Raw genomic sequence first — 22,012 nt, 5'->3', positions numbered from 1 at the left:
TGATAACACAAAAACTTTTCTTTCACTCATGATTAGTGTTTGGCTGAAGCCATTTATTATCAATCAACTGTGTTTACTCTTTTTAAACCATAATCACAACAGAAACTACTGAAATGACCCTGATCAAAAGTTTACATACCCTGGTGATTTTGGCCTGATAACATGCACACGAGTTGACACAAAGGGGTTTGAATGGCTAATAAAGGTAACCATCCTCACTTGTGATCTGTTTGCTTGTAATTAGTGTGTGTATAAAAGGTCAATGAGTTTCTGGACTCCTGACAGACCGTTGCATCTTTCAACCAGTGCTGCACTGATGTTTCTGGATTCTGAGATATGGAGAAAGCAAAAGAATTGTCAAAGGATCCGCGGGAAAGGGTAGTTGAACTGTATAAAACAGGAAAGGGATATAAAAAGATATCCAAGAAATTGAGAATGCCAATAAGCAGTGTTCAAACTTTAATCAAGAAGTGGAAAATGAGGGGTTCTGTTGAAACCAAACAACGGTCAGGTAGACCAACTAAACTTTCAACCACAACTGCCAGGAAAATTGTTTGGGACGCAAAGAAAAACACACAAAAAACTTCAGGTGAAATACAGGACTCTTTGAAAACATGTGGTGTGGCTGTTTCAAGATGCACAATAAGGAGGCACTTGAAGAAAGATGGGCTGCATGGTCGAGTCACCAAAAGAAAGACATTACTACGCAAATGCCACAAAGTATCCCGCTTACAATACGCCAAACAGCACAGAGACCAGCCTCAAACCTTCTGGCACAAAGTCATTTGGAGTGATGAGACCAAAATTTTGCTTTTTGGCCACAACCATAAACACTACATTTGGAGAGCAGTCAATAAGGCCTATGATGAAAGGTACACCATTCCTACTGTGAAACACAGGTGGGTCGATGATGTTTTGGGGATGGGTGAGCTACAAAGGCACAGAAAATTTGGTCAAAATTGATGGCAAGATGAATGCAGTATGTTATCAAAAATATTGGAGGAATATGTGCATTTATCAGCCAGGAAACTGCACATGGGACGTACTTGGACATTCCAACATGACAATGATCCAAAACACAAGGCCAAGTCGACCTGTCATTGGCTACAGCAGAATAAAGTGAAGGTTCTGGAGTGGCCATCTCAGTCTGCTGACCTCAATATCATTGAGCCACTCTGGGGAGATCTCAAAGGTGCAGTTCATGCAAGACAGCCCAATCATTTACAGGAACTAGAGGCTTTTTGTCAAGAGGAATGGTCAGCTTTACCATCTGAGAAGATAAAGCGCCTCATCCACAAATACCAGAAAAGACTTCAAGCTGTCATTGATGTTAAAGGGGGCAATACACGGTATAAGGACTGGGGTATGTAAACTTTTGATCAGGGTCAAATGGGTAGTTTCTGTTGTGATTATGATTAAAAAAAGAGTAAACACAGTTGATTGATAATAAATGGCTTCAGCCAAACACTAACCATGAGTGAAAGAAAAGTTTTTGTGTTATTCGTATTCTCTGAAAAATGGCCAAGAAAGCATAAATTCTGCCAGGGCATGTAAACTTATGAGCACAACTGTATACATATATATATGTATGTTCATCAGGGATGTGCGGTGAGGTGAGTGGCTGGTGAGGCACTGGCTAGTATTAGAGCCAGATACACACAGGTTACATATGGCGCAAATGTTAAAGTGTCGCATATGGAGATTTATAAGTAGTGAAGTTTGGTGCCATTCCACAAGTGTGCGCAATTGTAAAGCTTGACGTGTTAGGTATCTATTTACTAGGCGTAACATCATCTTTCATAGTATACAAAAAAATCAGGCTAACTTTAGTGTTTTGGTTTTTTTCATTAACCGCTTCCCGACCAACCGCCACAGTTATACTATGGCAGGTTGGCTCCCCTGCGCGAGCCGACGTAGATATACGTCAGCTTGCAGGGTCGGGATAGCAGGCGCGCGCCCGCTGCACACCGGGGGTGCCAGTGCTCATGGCTAACGGTCGCGTGGCCAAGAGCCTATTAGCTAGGAACCACAATCCATCACTTCCTCCAGTCAGTCCCCTCCCCCATCAGTTAGAATCACTTCCCAGGGAACACAGTTAACCCCTCAAGCGCCCCCTAGTGTTAACCCCTTCACTGCCAGTGACAATTTTACAGTAATCAATGCAATTTTATAGCATTGATCGCTGTATTAGTGGTCCCAAAAATGTGTCAAAATTGTCCGTTGTGTCCGCCATTGTGTCGCAGTCACGATAAAAACTGCAGATCGCCGCCATTACTAGTAAAAAAAAAAAAAAAGCTAATAATAAAAATGCTATAAATCTATCCCCTATTTTGTAGACTCTATAACTTTTGCGCAAACCAATCAATATACGCTTATTGCGATTTTTTTTTTTGTACCAAAAATATGTAGAAGAATACATATCGGCCTAAACTGAGGAAAAAAAATGTTTTTTTATATATTTTTGGGGGATGTTTATTATAGCAAAAAGTAAAAAATAATGTGTTTTTTTTCAAAATTGTCGCTCTTTTTTTGTTTATAGCGCAAAAAATAAAAACCGCAGAGGTGATCAAATGCCACCAAAAGAAAGCTCTATTTGTGGGAAAAAAAGGACGTCAATTCTGTTTGGATACAACATCACACCACCACCAAATTGTCAGTTAAAGCGGCGCAGTGCTGAATCGCAAAAAGTGCTCTGGTCAGGAAGGGGGTAAATTCTTCCGGGGCTGAAGTGATTAAAGTTTCCTTCCCAAAAAAAAAAAACCTTTGAAAAATTGCTGCACAAATACCATGTAACATAAAGAGTTGCAAGGACCACCATTTAACATTTAATTCCCTAGGGTGTCTGCTAAAACAAAATATATAAATATATATATATACATATATATATATATATATATAAATATATATATATATATATATATATATATATATATATATATATATATATATATATATATATATAATGTTTAGGGTTCTGAGTAATTTTCTAGCAAAAAAATTATTTTTTTTATGTAGTTATGTAGTTTTATTGGACAGCTGGGGCTATTGGTCCAAGGCTCCAAGCTGTTCATTGACCGCAGTGTCTCTGACGAGAAGTGAGAGGCACTGTGTGCTCATCCTCTCAGTCTGCAGAGTGTGCCAGCTTGTATTTAAACTGGCTGCTCTGTATGTAGCTTCTGACAGGCTGCACAAGGAGCCCCATATCTCTGGAACTATAGAGAACCCAGGAGCCCCAAATTTTGACTAGTGGTGTTGTGGGACTTCGGCTACCTACCCCATTCAGGGTCTCTGTAACCCCAGGTTTTTTTTATGTTTATGGTAGGTGAGGCTCTGTCTCTCCTGCCTCTCCTGACTGCACGTCCCTGATATATATATACTCTTTTTTTTTTAGGGAAACCCCATCCACAGGGGGGTGTGAACCAGAGAAAAAAGCCCTGAAAAAACAGGAGAGGAAAGTGAGGAGGACCGAAGCTCCAAAAGAGGAAAAATTCTAATACACAATTATGATACCATCAAAATATATAAACCTTTTGCCTACAGTTTAGTGAAGACGAGCTTGTCCTATTGCATAAAGGGCTTCATTTTGATCCACCTATCCCCAGATTTGTTTGAACTTTTCATGGCCTTCAACTACTTCACTCGAAATTTTACTCTTAAACATTATTATTCTATGAAGGAAATTGTCAGTCGTAGATTCTAGTAGTTCCAACATTATAGCCACCACAGGTGAGACTCAAGATAAGGAAATTTTGCATGTTTTGGAGGACTTGTGGTCACAGGGTGCACAGGATTTGGATGCATTCATCCCAGAACTCCTTTAGAGTTATGTTAGTATGGCCCCAGTCACTCACATCTATTTCAATCCTAAGTCCAGTTTTCATCTCCATTGGGCAAAAGGCAATTCTATCCCCATCTTTTTGAGGTTGTCTTTTCAGAATTTTTTCCATCTTTGTGGCCAACCCAGAAGGGATTATACTTCCACTATGCTGGATATAGTGTTTACCATGCTCAAATATCTTCCACTTTTGTAAGTTTTGTCACTATTTATGTTTTAATACAATAAATCTCTAATAATACACTAGACGTTTGAGTCCTCCGGTGTGTTTTCTTTATAGTCAACAAGGGAACAACGTGGCCACCGAAGTGGGTACATGCGACTTGCCACCAATGATTGGATCCTTTGTGTGATATGGTCCAAACAATTGATCTCTTTCTTAATAAGTCCATTTACAAGGAGAAATTGTATACATTTTTACAGTCTTGCCTACCAGTCTGGGAAGGTACTTCTGTCTTAGGGGTACTAAAAAAGAAAGCGCAGTCAGACTCCACATTTAAAACAGAAAGGAAATGTAAAAGAGAAGGAAGAAGTAGTAGTGACCATAGCTGTGACAAATGTGCTGTATCACTCACCTCCATGTCGAGGACTTTGTGAAATATGGCCTGAGCCAGACATTCCCGGATGTACTTCTGATGGTCCCGTCTCATGGCATTTATTCTGTATTCTTTTTCGGTCAAGATCCTACCACTTCTTGTGACCTGAAACATAACCCACTGAGATTATTATAGCCCTCCAGTCTAACCAGAAAAGTTATATAGTTTCTAACGTCAGAGTGGTTTAGTACTTTAAATAGGACCTATTGGGAGTGAGCTTTGTAGCCCAATGCTAAATTCTCAATTGCATGCACATGGACGTACAATCCTAAACACAGACGGTCTGCATCCAGGGTAGTACACCTGTGAGCTTGCATGAGTTTGTGCAGCATAAGTGGTGGCGTAAACCCTCATATAGCAGCGTTCAGCCATTCATTGAAATGGGAGGCTGTATGTTGCACCTTTGGCTCCCTTACATCAGCTTTTTACAGTCCCTGTACGCCCACTGAAGCCAAAAGTCTTAGGGTAGTCTTGGATGGACATGTAGTTTGAAATGGACTTAAAAGCCCAACTCCAGCTAACAGTTCTAGGGCTCACTGATGGGCGTTGCTTGACATCCACAGGTACAGGGTACAGCCTCCCATTGCAATGAATGGCTGTAAGCTGCTAGATGGGTATTTATGCCAGCTCTTGCTTAAACATGGGGGGGGGGGGGGGGTATTCAATCCTAGATGTAAATGGTCTGCGTCCAGGGTTTATGCAGAAGCTAGCTTAAACCATCACATAGAAGTATACAACCATTCATAGTACTAGAAGGCTTTGCGCTGCACCTGTGGCTCCCTTAAACCGCTATTTGGTCTTGTTCACACTAGCGGCTGAGGGGGTTGTAAAACCCTAAGGTTGAGCTGTGCTGTTACTGCCCCCAAACGCTACCCCCTTTAGCTGCAGAGGCAGTGGCCAGGGGTGTACACATACACAGCCACAATGCTGCCACAGAAATTACACACTCTGTCTTTTTCAAGTGAATGGAGCCATTCTTTAAGTGCCCTGCAACCCCATGCAATGCACGCAGCATGATAGTGCAGTGATCAAGGGGTTAAAGCAGGTGGCGAGCAGGCCTCCTCACCGCCTGTTAAAGCATGTGTGAACAAGCCCCATGCACGCTGTACACCCTTTTTGTGGCCATGCACGTGAAGCCTTAATGTTTTAGGATAAACTTAGATGGTACAAACAAATGGCAACTGCCCCTACCTATAACTGGCCTTCGCCACAAGGAGCACATGAAAGGGCGATGCATGCCTAACAAAACTTCCCAGCTCAACTACATAGTTACATAGTTACATAGTAGGTGAGGTTGAAAAAAGACACAAGTCCATCAAGTCCAACCTATGTGTGTGATTATGTGTCAGTATTTCATTACATATCCCTGTATGTTGCAGTCATTCAGGTGATTATCTAATAGTTTCTTGAAGCTATCAATGCTCCCCGCTGAGACCACCGCCTGTGGAAGGGAATTCCACATCCTTGCCGCTCTTACAGTAAATAACCCTCTACGTAGTTTAAGGTTAAACCTCTTTTCTTCTAATTGTAATGAGTGGCCACGAGTCTTATTAAACTCTCTTCTGCGAAAAAGTTTTATCCCTATTGTGGGGTCACCAGTACAGTATTTGTAAATTGAAATCATATCCCCTCTCAAGCGTCTCTTCTCCAGAGAGAATAAGTTCAGAGCTCGCAACCTTTCCTCATAACTAAGATCCTCCAGACCCTTTATTAGCTTTGTTGCCCTTCTTTGTACTCGCTCCATTTCCAGTACATGAGGACTGGTGCCCAGAACTGGACAGCATACTCCAGGTGCGGCCGGACCAGAGTCTTGTAGAGCGGGAGAATTATCGTTTTATCTCTGGAGTTGATCCCCCTTTTAATGCCAATATTCTGTTTGCTTTATTAGCAGCAGCTTGGCATTGCATGCCATTGCTGAGCCTATCATCTACTAGGACCCCCAGATCCTTTTCCATCCTAGATTCCCCCAGAGGTTCTCCCCCCAGTGTATAGATTGCATTCATATTTTTGCCCCCCAAATGCATTATTTTACATTTTTCTACATTGAACCTCATTTGCCATGTAGTCGCCCACCCCATTAATTTCTTCAGGTCTTTTTGCAAGATTTCCACATCCTGCGGAGAAGTTATTGCCCTGCTTAGCTTAGTATCGTCTGCAAATACAGTGATTGAACTGTTTATCCCATCCTCCAGATCGTTTATGAACAAATTAAATAGGATTGGTCCCAGCACAGAACCCTGGGGAACCCCACTACCCACCCCTGACCATTCTGAGTACTCCCCATTTATCACCACCCTCTGAACACGCCCTTGTAGCCAGTTTTTAATCCATGTACTCACCCTATGGTCCATGCCAACGCACCTTATTTTGTACAGTAAACGTTTATGGGGAACTGTGTCAAATGCTTTTGCAAAATCCAGATACACCACATCTACGGGCCTTCCTTTATCTAGATGGCAACTCACCTCCTCATAGAAGGTTAATAGATTGGTTTGGCAAGAACGATTCTTCATGAATCCATGCTGATTACTGCTAATGATATCATTCTTATTACTAAAATCTTGTATATAGTCCCTTATCATCCCCTCCAAGAGTTTACATACTATTGATGTTAGGCTAACTGGTCTGTAATTCCCAGGCATGTTTTTTGGGCCCTTTTTAAATATTGGTGCTACTTTGGCTTTTCTCCAATCAGCTGGTACCATTCCAGTCAATAGACTGTCTGTAAAAATTAGGAACAACGGTCTGGCAATCACCTGACTGAGTTCCCTAAGTACCCTCGGATGCAAGCCATCTGGTCCCGGTGATTTATTAATGTTAAGTTTCTCAAGTCTAATTTTAATTCCGTCCTCTGTTAACCATGTAGGTGCTTCCTGTGTCATGAGGATAAACACTGCAGTTTTGGTTACTGAAGCCCCCCGATTCACTCGTGAATACTGAGGAGAAGAATAAATTCAATACCGTTGCCATCTCCCCATCCTTTGTAACCACATGTCCTTCCTCATTCTTTATGGGGCCAATATGGTCTGTCCTCCCTTTTTTACTGTTTACATACTTAAAGAATTTCTTGGGACTTTTTTTGCTCTCCTCCGCTATGTGCTTTTCATATTCTATCTTAGCCGTCCTAATTGCACCCTTACATTTCTTATTGCATTCTTTATAAAGTCTGAATGCTGAGGATGATCCCTCAACCTTGTATTTTTTGAAGGCTTTCTCCTTTGCTTTTATATGCATTTTTACATTGGAGTTAAGCCATCCAGGATTTTTGTTCGCTCTTTTTTTAAATTTATTACCCAATGGGATACATTGGCTAATGCCCTTATTTAATATGCTCTTAAAGCAAACCCATCTCTCCTCCGTATTCTTTGTTCCTAATATTTTATCCCAATTTATGCCTTTTAGCAAGGTTTGTAGTTTAGGGAAGTTGGCTCTTTTGAAATTCAGTGTCTTTGTGTTCCCTTCATGTTTCCTATTTGTGTGATTTATACTGAAACTAATTGACCTGTGATCGCTGTTACCTAAATTGCCCCGTATTTCCACATCTGTGATCAGGTCTGTATTGTTGGTAATCAGTAGATCCAGTAATGTTTTATTTCTAGTTGGTGCGTCTACCATCTGACCCATAAAATTGTCCTGCAAGACATTAAGGAACTGGCGAGCCTTAAATGAATGCGCGGTTCCCTCCGCCCAGTCTATGTCTGGATAATTAAAATCCCCCATTATGATAACACGTCCCATCCTTGCTGCTAATCCAATTTGTGATAGGAGATCCGTCTCCACTTCCTCCCTCAGGTTAGGGGGCCTATAGCATACTCCCAGTATTATTTTCCCCTTAGCTTCATCCCTTTGGAGCTCTACCCATAAGGATTCCGCCTCCTCCCTAGCTCCCTCAGTGATGTCATCTCTCACATTCACTTGTACATTATTCTTGATATATAGGCATACCCCTCCCCCTTTTTTACCCTCTCTATCCTTGCGGTATAGGGTATACCCTTGAATGTTTGCCAGCCAATCATGAGAGCTGTTGAACCAGGTCTCTGAAATTCCCACAAAATCCAAATCCTCCTTGTACAACAGTATCTCTAGTTCACCCATCTTGTCCGCCATGCTCCTGGCATTGGTGAACATGCCACATAGTTTAGACCGGTCGCATATTGTCCTCGTATTGGGTGTTTCAAGATTGCAACTAGGACTTGCTACTATACTCACCTTGTGTTTTTGTGCTTTGGTTAACCTACCACTAATGCCCCCAATACAACCCTCTGGAATATCTTCCGCGCTGGCTATCACTGTCTCTGGACCCTCCCCCCCATCGCCTAGTTTAAAAACCCCTCTAACTTTTTGGCCATCTTCATTCCCAGCAGATCTGCACCCTCCTCATTTAGGTGCAGTCCGTCCCTTCTATAGTACCGGTTACCGACTGAGAAGTCGCCCCAGTCCTCCAGGAACCCAAACCCCTCCTTACTACACCAGCTCTTCAGCCACTTGTTTACTTCCCTAATCTCCCTCTGCCTTTCTGGTGTGGCTCGATGTACTGGTAGTATTCCTGAGAACACTACCTTGGAGGTCCTTTTCCTCAATTTAGCACCTAAGTCCCTAAAATCGTTCTTTAGGACACTCCATCTGCCTCTGACTTTGTCATTGGTGCCAACGTGCACCATGACAGCCGGGTCTTCCCCAGCCCCTGCCAGTAATCTGTCCACAAGATCCGTGATGTGCCGAACCCGAGCGCCCGGTAGACAACATACTGTTCGGCGCTTCAGGTCTTGGTTACAGATTGCCCTCTCTGTCCTTCTAAGAATTGAGTCCCCTACCACCAGAATCTGTCTTTCCTTTCCCTTTGCTGCCCCCCCACTCTCACTGGAGGAGTTCTTCCCCTGGCAGCTAGGAGAGTCCCTCAACTCCAGCAGTGCTGGTCCCTGACTGGTTTCACCAATGTCACTCAATGGAGCGTACTTATTGGGATGCTCCAGTCCTGGATCGGCCTCTCTGGCACTTCCCCCTCTACCCCTCCTGACTGTCACCCATCTACTCTTTGCTAGTGCCTGCACCTCTTTGTCTCCACCCGCCTCTGTGCTGGCCCCTGCCGGCACCTGCCGTGTACGTTCCTGGCTCACCTTTAGTATGGAGGGACTTCTCAGTGCTGACAGTTGCTTCCCCAGATTCAGAACCTGGGCTTCCAGGGAAACAATGTGCTTACATTTTGCACAGCAGTATTCGCCCTCGATCGGATGATCAAGGAACGCATACATGCGGCAAGATGTACAAAGAGTCGCCTCTCCACACCCGCCGGGCATCGTACCTATTAAATTTAGTGAGGATTTGGGGATTTTACCCTGTCCAAATTACCTAACAGCTAGCTTCCTGGCACTAATACTCAAGACAATACACAGGTACACAACAAGACAATACACAGGTACTCACAGACCTACGTGCACTCGCAATACACAAGTATACAGTACACAGTATACAAGTACTAACGATCCACACACACTACTCAGACAACACTCAGATACTCACACTACACAGGTACTATGACCCCTGTTATAACCTCCTGTTTTACTAACCAGTCTGCAACCAACCAAATTATCCTGCCTAACAGTTTGCGTTAAAAACAGGGGTTTAGTTTGCACACCTTTGCAAATACAGTACATGTGTAAACATCTAATCTTAGATAGACATGTAGTTTTAAGTGGACTCAAATGCCCAGCCCCAGCTAACACTTTTAGGGCTCATCGATGGGAGCTGTTTACCTGTGTTTGTCATGTATTTGAAATGTACATGTAGCGATGGCCCAGCGGGGTTGCTACGCGTTACAGCATCCACCCTCTGCTCCCAGACCTCCATTAGACAAACTTCTCAGTAAATGAACAATCTTTTGATTGTTTTTGTTGTTTTTTATTAGGGGATTGAACTTGGTTGGGGAAAAGGGACATGGGACGCCCATAGGATGAACATTGGACTTTGTAGAATAAAAGTAACTGCGTCACACTTCTTTTGCAAATTTATTAAAAATAAAAAATGAAAAAAATCCCATGTACATAAGTATTCACAGCCTTTGCTCAATACTTTGTTGAAGCACCTTTGGCACCAATTACAGCCTCAAGTCTTTTTGAGTATGATGCTACAAGCTTGGCACACCTATTTTTGGGCAGTTTCTCCCATTCTTCTTTGCAGGGCCTCTCAAGCTACATCAGGTTGGATGAGGAGTGTCGGTGCACAGCCATTTTCAGATCTCTCCAGAGATATTCAATCGGGTTCAAGTCTGGGCTCTGGCTGGACCACTCAAGAACATTCACAGAGTTGTCCTGTAGCCACTCCTTTGTTATCTTGGCTGTGTGCTTAGGGTCGTTGTCCTTTTGGAAAATTAACCTTCGCCCCAGTCTGAGGTCTTGAGTGCTCTGGAGCAGGTTTTCATCAAGGATGTCTTTTGTACACTGCTGCATTCATCTTTCCCTTGATCCTAACTAGTCTCCCAGTTCCTGCCACTGAAAAACATCCCCCCAGCATGATGCTGCCACCACCATGCTTCACTGTAGGGATGGTATTGGCCAGGTGATGAGGAGTCCCTGGTTTCCTCCAGACATAATGCTTGCCAATAAGGCCAAAGAGTTCAATCTTTGTTTTATCAGACCAGAGAATTTTGTTTCTCATGGTCTGAGAGTCCTTCAAGCGCCTTTTGGCAAAGTCCAGGCAAGCTGTCATGTGCCTTTTACTGAGGAGTGGCTTCTGTCTGGCCACTCTACCATACAGGCCTGATTGGTGGAGTGCTGCTGAGATGGTTGTTCTTCTGGAAGGTTCTCCTCTCTCCACAGAGAAATGCTGGAGCTCTGTCAGAGTGACCATCAGGTTCTTGGTAACCACCCTGACTAAGGCCCTTTTCCCCTGATCGCTGAGTTTGACTGGGCGGCCCACTCCAGGAAGAGTCCTGGTGGTTCCAAACTTCTACCATTTATGGATGATGGAGGCCATTGTGCTAATTGGGGCTGCAGAAATTTTTTTGTACCCTTCCCCAGATCTGTGCCACATAACAATCCTTTCTCGGAGGCCTACAGACAATTCCTTGGACTTCATGGCTTGGTTTGTGCTCTGACATGCACTGTTAACTGTGGGACCTTATATAGACAAGTGTGTGCCTTTCCAAATCATGTCCAATCAACTGAATTTACCACAGGTGAACTACAATCAAGTTGTAGAAACATCTCAAGGATAATCAGTGGAAACAGGATGCACCTGAGCTCAATTATGAGTATCATGGCAAAGGCTGTGAATACTTATGTACATGGGATTTTTTTTTCGTTTTTTATTTTTAATAAATTTGCAAAAATTTCAAACAAACTTCTTTCATGTTGTCATTATCAGGTATTGTTTGTAGAGGAAATGAATGAATTTAATCAATTTTGGAATAAAGCTGTAACATAACAAAATATGGAAAATGCGAGGCGCTGTGAATACTTTCCAGATGCACTGTATATGAGGGCTTATACCGCCACTTACTTAAAGTGTATGTTAAGCCTTTTTTTTCACGGTCACGTGACTTGTAGCCGCTTTTCAGCTCCGATACACGATTACTGCAGGAGGGAAAATGATCTCCCTCTGACGTCAGCCGGGGAGATCACGTGGCCGCTCGGCTCCTCCCGCAGAAACCATCCATCGGAGCTGTAAAGCGGCCGCGAGTCACGTGACCGGCCTGAAGACAGCTCTAAATAACTATTTACACTGCTCGTTTTTAGAAAGGATTTACACAGTGTTGCATTCAAGCCTCTAATAGAGAGGCTGGCAGTGACAATTTCAGTTTTTTTTATTTTCAATAATAGCGGCGGGGGTGGGGGGGGGGGGGGCGGGGCAGAGCAGAGACAGAGAGGGCTCTGACAGGCAGAAAGGAGTGGGGAGAGGGGGAGAGAGGAGAGCATAGCAGGGCAGTGTATGACGGAGGGGCGCACTTTGACCACGGTGATCAGGGCTGAGTATCCCTGGTTGTCGTGGTCAGATTAGAGAGGGCATACAGGAATTGGCAGATTCAGGGAGGTTTTTTTACAGTTTAGAGGGGGGAGATTACACAGCACAAGCACTGTGCTGTTTAACCACTTGCCGACCAGCCACGGTCATTATACTATGGCTGGTCGCCACAATCCCGCGAACCGTCGTAGCTGTACGTCGGTCCCTTTAAGCCGGATAGCAGGCGTACGCCCACTGCACAGCGGGGGTGCCGATACTTGAGACTGCCAGTCACGATGACCGCCGGCCACAAGCGATCGCAGGCACGAGAGGCAGAACAGGGACGTGTGTGTGTAAACATACAAATCCCTGTTCTGTGAGCTGAGGAGAGAGAGATCATGAGTTCCTACGAGCTGGGAACCACGATCTTTCATCTCCTATAGTCAGTCCCATCCCCCACAGTTAGAACACACACACAGTTAACCTTGATCGCCCCTTTAAACCCCTTCCCTGCCAGTAACATTTATACAGTAATCAGTGAATTTTTTATAGCACTGATCGCAGTATATTTGCCACAAATGTGTCAAAAGTATCCGATGTGTCCGCCATAATGTCGCAGTCTCGATAAAAATCACAGTTTGCCACCATTACTAGAAAAAAAAAATAATAAAAATGCCATAAATGTATCCCCTATTTTGTAGACGCTATAACTTTTGCGCAAACCAATCAATATACGCTTTTTGCGATTTTTCTTACCAAAAATATGTAGATGTGTATTATACATATCGGCCTAAACTGAGGAAAAAATTAGCTTTTTTAAAAAAAAATTCGGGATATTTTATTACAGCAAAAAGTACAAAATATTGTGTTTTTTTTTTCAAAATTGTCGCTCTTTTTTTGTTTGTAGCGCAAAAAATAAAAACTGCAGAGATGATCAAATACCACCAAAAGAAAGCTCTATTTGTGGGAAAAAAAGGATGTCAATTTTGTTTGGGTACATCATCACACGACCGCGCAATTGTCAGTTAAAGCGACGCAGTGCCATATCGTAAAAAATGGCCTGGTCATTGAGCAGCCAATTCTTCCGGGGCTGAACTGCTGAATCTGCTTTAAAGGACCAGGATCTGTAATTTTTTTCTTTTTTTGGGGTTAACAAACACTTTAAACTCAAGCATGAACATACAATCCCAGGAACAGAGTGTCTGCATCTAGGATTGTACGCTCCTGGGGCAAGCTAGAAAACATCTGAAGATAGCATCTCATCAACCAGAGAAAGACTCAAAGGTAGGGAGGGTCAAGCTCAACTTTTACAGGAAAAGCTAAGATTTGCAATATCAAGCTGGGCCCACCATTCCTGCCTCACATTGCCTTCCTCCTGGCCATATAATGTGATCCACGGTCTCAATGACCAATAGGAATTCTTTGGAGGTTAAGATCATGGTCAACTTTGACTTTTACAGGAAAAGTCAAGCTTTGCTTTTAACTTCTAGTGCCCATATCTCTTGATCCAATGATCATTTTGATAAAAATTGATGGGTTAGTCAATTACACCATGGAAACAGTGCAAACCCCCCAAACAATGCATCTGTTTCCAGAGAAGCCAAAAGCAAAAGGAATCTGCAAGATAGCACCCATCTGATTATTGAGAATAACTGGATAAAATGGTAAGGTTATCCTACCAGACCAGCCCTCTGAAGATGTCGCTTGATCCGGGTGTTGTTGAAGTAGCCCGTTAGGTGTTTGTCGGTGAGGCTGTTGTAGGCGGACAGTGGCCTGCAAGACAAACATAAGAATGTTAGCGATACGCTGCAAGAAATTGTCAAACCTCTTCTGCCCCTTTTCCATCTCACATAAAGTTCCACCAAGTCCAACTCAGCCACATGTTTTACTTATTTGTTAAAAATATTATATAACTCATCTTTGCGTGCTATGAAAATGCATAACGGTTTATTATTTTGCTGATCAGTTGCAGCAGTCTAAAATTCTCCCATTGGTACAGAAGCCTGCAGAATAAAACAGCATAAAGATGGATGTAGAGCAGTGGTCTCCAAACTGGCCCAGGGTCCAGATGCAGCCCTTTGCTTCCCTTTATCCAGCCCTTGGGGCACTATTTTCTTACTGACACCAACAAGGGGCACTATTCCTCCCACTCACACCAACAATGGGGAACTATTCTCGTTACTGACACCAATAAAAAAAAGAAAACCTAATGCATGAATGCACAGTAAACCCCTCATGGACTTTTCAGACAGACCAGTATATACCATAAAAACGTGTTTTTATTATACATCAGAGTTTAAAAAGCATATAGGCAGTACAAAAATATGCAAGATATGCAAAAATTAGAAAATCATAACATCTGAATACCCTTGACGACACAGGAGCGTGGCAAACATGAGGCTACCCGTAGAGAACTGTTGGGCTAGCTGCCATGCACACTTGCGTAGACACCTGACATGTTTCGGACTATTGTACGTCCTTCTTCAGAGTTTTGTCAAAATGGGTAATATTTTTAAAAATTCAAGTGTACATGTTGCACATCATAATGCCGCGTACACACGGTCGGACTTTCCGGCATACTTGGTCCGGCGGACCAGAGTCCACCGGACAATCCGACCGTGTATAGGCTCCAGCGGACTTTTTTTCCCAAAAGTCCGCCGTACCTAGATTTGAAACATGCTTCAAATCTTAGTCCGCCGGACTCAGTTTCTGACGGAAAGCCCGTTCATCTGTATGCTGGACCGACGGACCAGATACGAAGCAAGGACAGGGTACTGCATCTCGCGCTCGCTGCAATAGGAAAAACAAATGTTCCTATTGCGGCGAGTGCGGGCATCCCAGGCCCTTAGGTCTGGCATGGATTTTAAGGGGAACCCCCTACGCCGAAAAATCGGCGTGGGGTCCCCCCCAAAATCCATATTAGACCCCGATCCGAGCACGCAGCCCGGCCAGTCAGGAAAGGAGGTGGGGACGAGCGAGCGCCCCCCGCCTCCTGAACCGTACCAGGCCCCCCCCACCTCAAAGCACCTTGTCCCCATGTTGATGAGGACAAGGGCCTCTTCCCGACTACCCTGGCCATTGGTTGTCGGGGTCTGCGGGCGGGGGGCTTATCGGAATCTGTGAGCCTCCTATAATAAGAGGGCCCCCAGATCCCGGCCCCCCACCCTATGTGAATGAGTATGGGGTACATGGTACCCCTACCCATTAAAAAACACAGTACACAGGTTTTTGAAGTAATTTATTAGACAGCTCCGGGTCTTCTTCCGACTTCAGGGGTCCCTCCGGTTCCTCTTCTCCCGGTGTCCGGTTGGTTCTTCTCCGCTCTCTCTGTCCTCTTCTCCCGGTGTTCAACATAACTCAGTGACCACGCCCCCTTATGCCTTCACAGTCCCAGCATGCCCAGGGACTGTGACGGCATAAGGGGGCGGGGTGTCCACCTATATAAGTCACATCGGAGCTCTCAGAGACCATTCCAGCCAGAGAGACCGTCGTGTCAACATGGGAAGAAGAGAAGAGAGAAGAAGCCCAGAGGCCAGAAGTCCGGACCTCCGCTGGCAAGAGAGCGGCATGAAGACAGCGGAGGAGCCGGCCGAAGAACTGGAACACCGGGAGAAGAGGACAGAGAGAGCGGAGAAGAACCAACCGGACGCCGGGAGAAGAGGAACCGGAGGGACCCCCGAAGTCGGAAGAAGACCCGGAGCTGTCTAATAAATTACTTCAAAAACCTGTGTACTGTGTTTTTTTTAATGACACTTTTTCCCTAGGTGAATGGGTAGGGGTACCATGTACCCCATACTCACTCACATAGGGTGGGGGGCCAGGATCTGGGGGCCCTCTTATTATAGGGGGCTCCCGGATTCCGATAAGCCCCCCGCCCGCAGACCCCGACAACCAACGGCCAGGGTTGTCGGGAAGAGGCCCTTGTCCTCATCAACATGGGGACAAGGTGCTTTGGGGTGGGGGGGCCCCGCAGGGCCCCCTCCGCCAAAGCACACACCCCCATATGTTGAGGGCATGCGGCCTGGTACGGTTCAGGAGAGGGGGGCGCTCGCTCGTCCCCACCCCCTTTCCTGACCGGCCGGGCTGCGTGCTCGGATCGGGGTCTGGTATGGATTTTGGGGGGACCCCACGCCGATTTTTCAGCGTAGGGGGTTCCCCTTAAAACCATGCCAGACCTAAGGGCCTGGGATGCCCCATGACGGGGCTCGCAAGGTGTCAATCTCGCCGATAAAAGCGGCGAGATCGACTTCCTTTTCTAGTCCCGTCGTACCCGAGTCACGTTCAAAATTAATGGACTTGTCCGTGAGTGGGCAAGTCCGTTCATTCTGAAAGTCCGCCGTAACTCCGGCGAAAGTCCATTGGAAAGACGGGCGGACCAAGTCTGCTGAAAAGTCCGCTCGTGTGTATGCGGCATAACTGGATGAAATATAGTGATCTGTGCTGGAAGAGGCAACGCACATATAGATCCCCCCAGTGAACGGAACGGCAGGGGTGTCAGATGGAGACAGAGTTGCATACACAAGGACCCCAGGAGGGCAGTTGCCCAAAAACGCATCAATCAGTACTGTTTTATTTAGATCATTTAGTTGGAAGCACTATTGGTGGAATAAAGGATATGTAAAAAGTTTTTTCTATATTTTTTTTCTCTTATGCTATAAGCCTATTAGTGAATGCACTTGGGTATTACTGATCTTTCAAACATCTACCAAAAATGTATCTGTTATTGGTTGACCAACCCTTTAAAGAAGTTTAAACCCTAAGTGAATGACACACTGATCTCCCACAGCCTTTTTGCAATCACTTCCTGTCTACATGCACTCCAGGGATGTCTGGAATTTATTGGTGACAACAGTGGGCCATGTCTTCGAAAAGGGTTTTGAAACAATGGCATGTAGTCTCTATCAGAAGCCCATGTGACTCAACATCAATGCAGAAGAACATTTAGGAGCAAAAGGGGCAAAGTGTTACCACCCTACAACAAAAAATGCCTTCATTGCAGGATCTTGTTTTTTTTTTAACAAAATGTGGTGCGCAAAAACAAAACACCTAAGTATACAAAAAAAGTGCATTTGAAAAACACACACATAAAAAGTGCACTTAAAGGTATGTCTCATGTCTTCCCCCCTGAAGAAGTAGGACCTTACCCTGATCCCCCAGGTTGCAAGGCTCCTGACAGGGGCAAGACTCAACTTGGTCCACCTAGCCAAAAGGTCTGACAGAACCCTCTCCTCATGGTCTGCCAAAGCCAACCACTGAGTACTAGGTGAAGGGCTCGCCCAAAGAGATACCCACCGGTTCAGGGAAGGAAGGAACCTAACGACCACACATCCTCCCCCTAGACTTCAGGGTAGGCCCGAGGACCCACACCCTCCATCCAAGGGAAAAGACACATAGACAAACATGCAAGTGACAATCATGTGAAGAGAAAAATAAATTAAGTAAATGAGTGGCAGTGTAGGTGCACTGGCCAGGCCTTGCTGCTTGGTAACAAAAATTGGTTTTGAACAAAAGTCCTAGCTCCTGGGCACAGTGCAGAAAAAAACAAGAGGTGATATGACCTTGTGCACTGTTCTCACAGTGAGTTTGCCAAACTCACCGCCAAATTCATAGTGATACTAAGAGCACCCTTGGAGCGCCACTCCCAGGGGGCACAGACACCCTGGGTTCTCTGCCTTTCCATCCCATGTCCAGACCAGGTAGCACCACTCAGATCAGGAGGCACTGGGCCTTGGAGTCCTCCATGCCAAGGGAGTACTCCTGTCCCACACCCACGCTGATTTAGTGTGCACACCTATCGAGAAGGCTCCTCAAGACCCCCGTCATACCAGTAGAGGTACTGTACAGCCATTGCCACCAATGAATGATTGTGCAGCACCCCTACTGGACTGAATGTGACCCATTCAAGTGAATTAGGGCTTCGGCACAATGTTGTGGCAGAGTGGTGCAGGCCAGCACACATGTAAACAGACTCTTACAGTCCACTGTTATGGATGGCAGGGTGGGCCAGGGGATAGGCAGAAGAGGAGGTTGGACACTTCTTCAGGGAAAGTACAAAAAGGTATGGTGTACAGTAGGGGGTGCTAGAGACCTGAAAACATATGTATCTGCCAATAGATACACACACTAACTAAATCAACCACAGTGGATTAAATAGTGCTGTTTGTGCTAAACTGAAATTATATCAAATACATAGTTTATAATAAAAATAAATATAAAGAATGAAGTGAAAAGTGATATTAGGATCAACAAAATTCTTAGTGCAAGTGTGATAAATGAAATCGTGATGTTTGATTGTCCCAATCCATTGAAAAGATCAGAGCAAACAGTTGAAACCAACATCAAAGCAGAGACATGGATCCTCAAAGATGCAACAATTCCTGCGATGATATAAAGATTCCGTCACCCAAGAGGAAAAAACACCTGAAGATAATAGATATCTGCTTACCAGATACCAATGACTTCTTTAACTAAAAAGAAAGTCATTAGTGCTTGTACAGGATTGTGCCTGTTCACATGAAGGCTGGAAGGCTGGATGGTACTTTAGGCATAGATCCCTCCCGTCCCATTCATTCAGGATAGGAAATATGAGAAACAAAAGGGAATCTCCATAGCGTAAAACCGTTTAATGAATAAAAATAGAGAACAATAAAATAGCCAATTGGCCTCTTACATTGATCGGTGCCTACCCGACACTGGGACTGCTCGCATGTCAGGGTGAATGGAGTCAGGAACCCTTCGCATCACATCGCACATGCGGCGTGCGTTCCACCCCGTGCGTCTAGCTAACCAGATGATCCGGAAGTAGGTGGGACGATTCTGGACATGTGACCACGTACCGCTCCGACGTACGTTTCGTTTGTGAACGTCTTCAGGGAAGCGTACATTGGTCACTAGGCGACTGGTTTATATGGGGAATGAGGGCGGGTAAATTGGCTTGGTAAGAATACTCCGCCTTTGTGTCGATAAAGTTTATTTGCTGAACACTGTGCACAAACCAACCAGGGGATAAAAACTCCCCCTGGTGGTTATATGTCATAGTGCTCCAGATAAAGAGAAAATTTCTTAGTATTACATACCATAATTGTCAATCAATAAAATGACAGAAAAACAGTTGGAGATGATAAATTAATAAATACTACATAAACAATCTCATTATTAATGATAATTGTCATAATTAATTGGAAAGGACTAAAAATAATCCCGTCATTCAGAGCAGTCTCAGTCTCGTTTTCACAATGGCTGGTAAGTGATAAGCACATTTAAACATTCTCCATTGTAACCACAATAATAAATTATTTTAATTTTAATTTCATGTGTTAAAGATCTTAAACTATACTTTAATGTAAAAAAATGATGATAACCACATAACCATTAACATCAGGGTTCAAAAATGCATACTGATAAGATTGTGATTAATCATTTGTTAAAAAACAATTGAGGTCTATGTCTATGTTCATCCCATACGGTTGCATACTCTGTAGCTTATAAAGCCAATATGTTTCATTTTTGGACACTGTCCTTTTCATATGAGTACCCCTCCAGTCCCTTGCTACTTTATCAATCCCATAAAACGTACATAGTGATGGATCACTGTTGTGGTACATTTTAAAGTGTCTGGAGACACTATGATTGGGGTAGCCATTTTTTATATTAGCAAGATGTTCACTAATTCTTACTTTGAGTTGACGTGTGGTTCTGCCCACGTACTGTAAGGAACATGGACATTCCAATACGTAAGTTACGTGGTCAGAATCACACGTAATTAATGGTTTGATATTAAACTGTTGCTGGGTAACCACAGAATTGAATTGGGATTTCTTTTTCTTGGAGCCCGGTTTCCTTGTTATTTTGCATGCATTGCACCTAGTGCAGTAGTGGAAACCAGATCCATCCAAAAACGTAGATGGTTTCCTGGGTGGGTCCGGTACATTGGGGGCTAGTCGATTCCTGAGAGTAGGGGCCCTACGGTATATGAATTTTGGTTTCTTTGGCAAAGAGGACTGTAAATCTTTATCTTTTAACAGAATTGGCCAGAATTTCTTGAAAATACCCTCCACTGTTCTATATTGTCGATGGAAGCCTGACAGGAATGCGCATTCATCTTTGTATTCTTTTTTTGGTTTAGAAACCAACAAAGTTTGTCTGTCCATATTTGACACCTGAATTACCAGTTTCTCCAAAACATGGGCTGGGTAGCCCTTTTCCAGAAATCTGGCAGTAAGGGTATCTGCTTGTACAAAAAAATCTTTATCATTTTTACAGTTGCGCCGTATGCGCATGTATTGCCCTTTGGGTACAGCCCCAATCCATTGCGGGTGGTGGCAACTGTGTGTGGGGACATAGGCGTTGCGGTCGGTTTCCTTAAAAAATGTTTTTGTGCTTATAGTGGAACCCTGTTTGAAAAGTGTTAAATCCAAATAGTTTACTGTTGTTAGGTGAAGATCTGCTGTGAATCTAAGATTGTATTCATTATGATTCATACCATCCATAAATTCCCCGAAACTTTCCTTAGTTCCCTCCCACAAAATGATGACATCATCTATGTACCTTTTGTACAACAAAAGTGATTTGGGTCTGTTATTAAAAATGGTTTCTGACTCCCACTTATTTAATGTGATATTCGCCACACTTGGCGCATAACGGGCTCCCATGGCAACTCCACCTATTTGGTTGTAGTACTCATTAAGCGCCCAAAAATAGTTATTCCCCATAGCCATAGATAGTCCTTCCAATAAGAATTTAATTTGGGATTGTTTTAAGGTGGACTTATTTGTGAAGGCCCACCTCACTGCTTCCAACACATCTGTCTGCCGTAGGTTGGTATACAGTGACTCGATGTCTATTGTCACTAGTAAAGTTTGGTCAGTGACTACCACGGATTGTAGCAAGGTGATGAGCTCCCTGCTATCTTTGAGATAGGATTGGCTCTGTGGGACAAGAGGCTGGAGGAAGGTGTCGAGGTATTCCCCCACCCTCGAGTACAGAGAGCCAATCCCACTCACTATTGGGCGGCCTGGTGGATTCTCCTTATTTTTGTGTATTTTCGGCACAATATATAGTACCGGAATTCTGGGTGTAGTCAGATCAAGGTAATCTGCTTCCTTCTGATTTAAGATTTTTTTATTCATTCCTTTACTGATCCATGTTAATAGTTCCTTTTTTAATTTTGTAGTAGGGTTGGATTTAAGTAACTTATATGTTGTAGTATCCCTCAGTAATCTTTGCAGTTCTTTATTGTAATTTTCTTTGGTTAATATCACCAGCCCTCCCCCCTTGTCTGCGGGTCTTACCACTATCTGTTTGTTTTCTTCCAATTTTTTGATGCCTTCCCATATTTTTTGGTTATTTTGTTGTTTGGATGTTTCTATTAGGCGTACTTCATCCTGGACCATGTTCCTAAACACTTCTATGTATTGGTTTGAACCTTTCTTGGGATTAAAAACAGAGTTGTTTTTCAGAGTACTATGTACAAATGGGTCCTCAGTCTCTTTAGTAGTGGAGTTGGTTTTATGGCCTGAAAAATGTTTCCTTATATTTAATTTTCTTATATATTTTTCAATGTCTATAAACAAGTTGAATTTGTCTATGTTTTTGTTTGGTGCAAACTTCAGTCCCTGTGATAAGACTTCTAATTCTGACTCGG

At 43.8% G+C, this 22,012-nt stretch overlaps 1 protein-coding gene across 5 annotated transcripts in view; it reads right to left on the bottom strand.

The window, feature by feature from the left end:
- ERICH3 (glutamate rich 3) overlaps window positions 1–22,012 on the bottom strand; it is a 203,021-nt gene that overhangs the window by 139,097 nt on the left and 41,912 nt on the right. For all 5 annotated transcript variants that reach the window (XM_073593736.1, XM_073593737.1, XM_073593734.1 and 2 more), the window contains exons 2-3: window positions 14,049–14,142; window positions 4,411–4,536 (exon numbers count right to left, since the gene is read on the bottom strand). In XM_073593736.1, coding sequence (XP_073449837.1) covers window positions 4,411–4,536; window positions 14,049–14,142 — 220 coding nt within the window. The remainder of the gene's footprint in view (window positions 1–4,410; window positions 4,537–14,048; window positions 14,143–22,012) is intronic.

This window comes from Aquarana catesbeiana, linkage group LG07 (assembly GCF_042186555.1).
Source record: "Aquarana catesbeiana isolate 2022-GZ linkage group LG07, ASM4218655v1, whole genome shotgun sequence".
NCBI lineage: Eukaryota > Metazoa > Chordata > Amphibia > Anura > Ranidae > Aquarana > Aquarana catesbeiana.
Note: the sequence above shows the minus strand (reverse complement) of the source record. Positions and strands in the feature narration are given on the sequence as shown.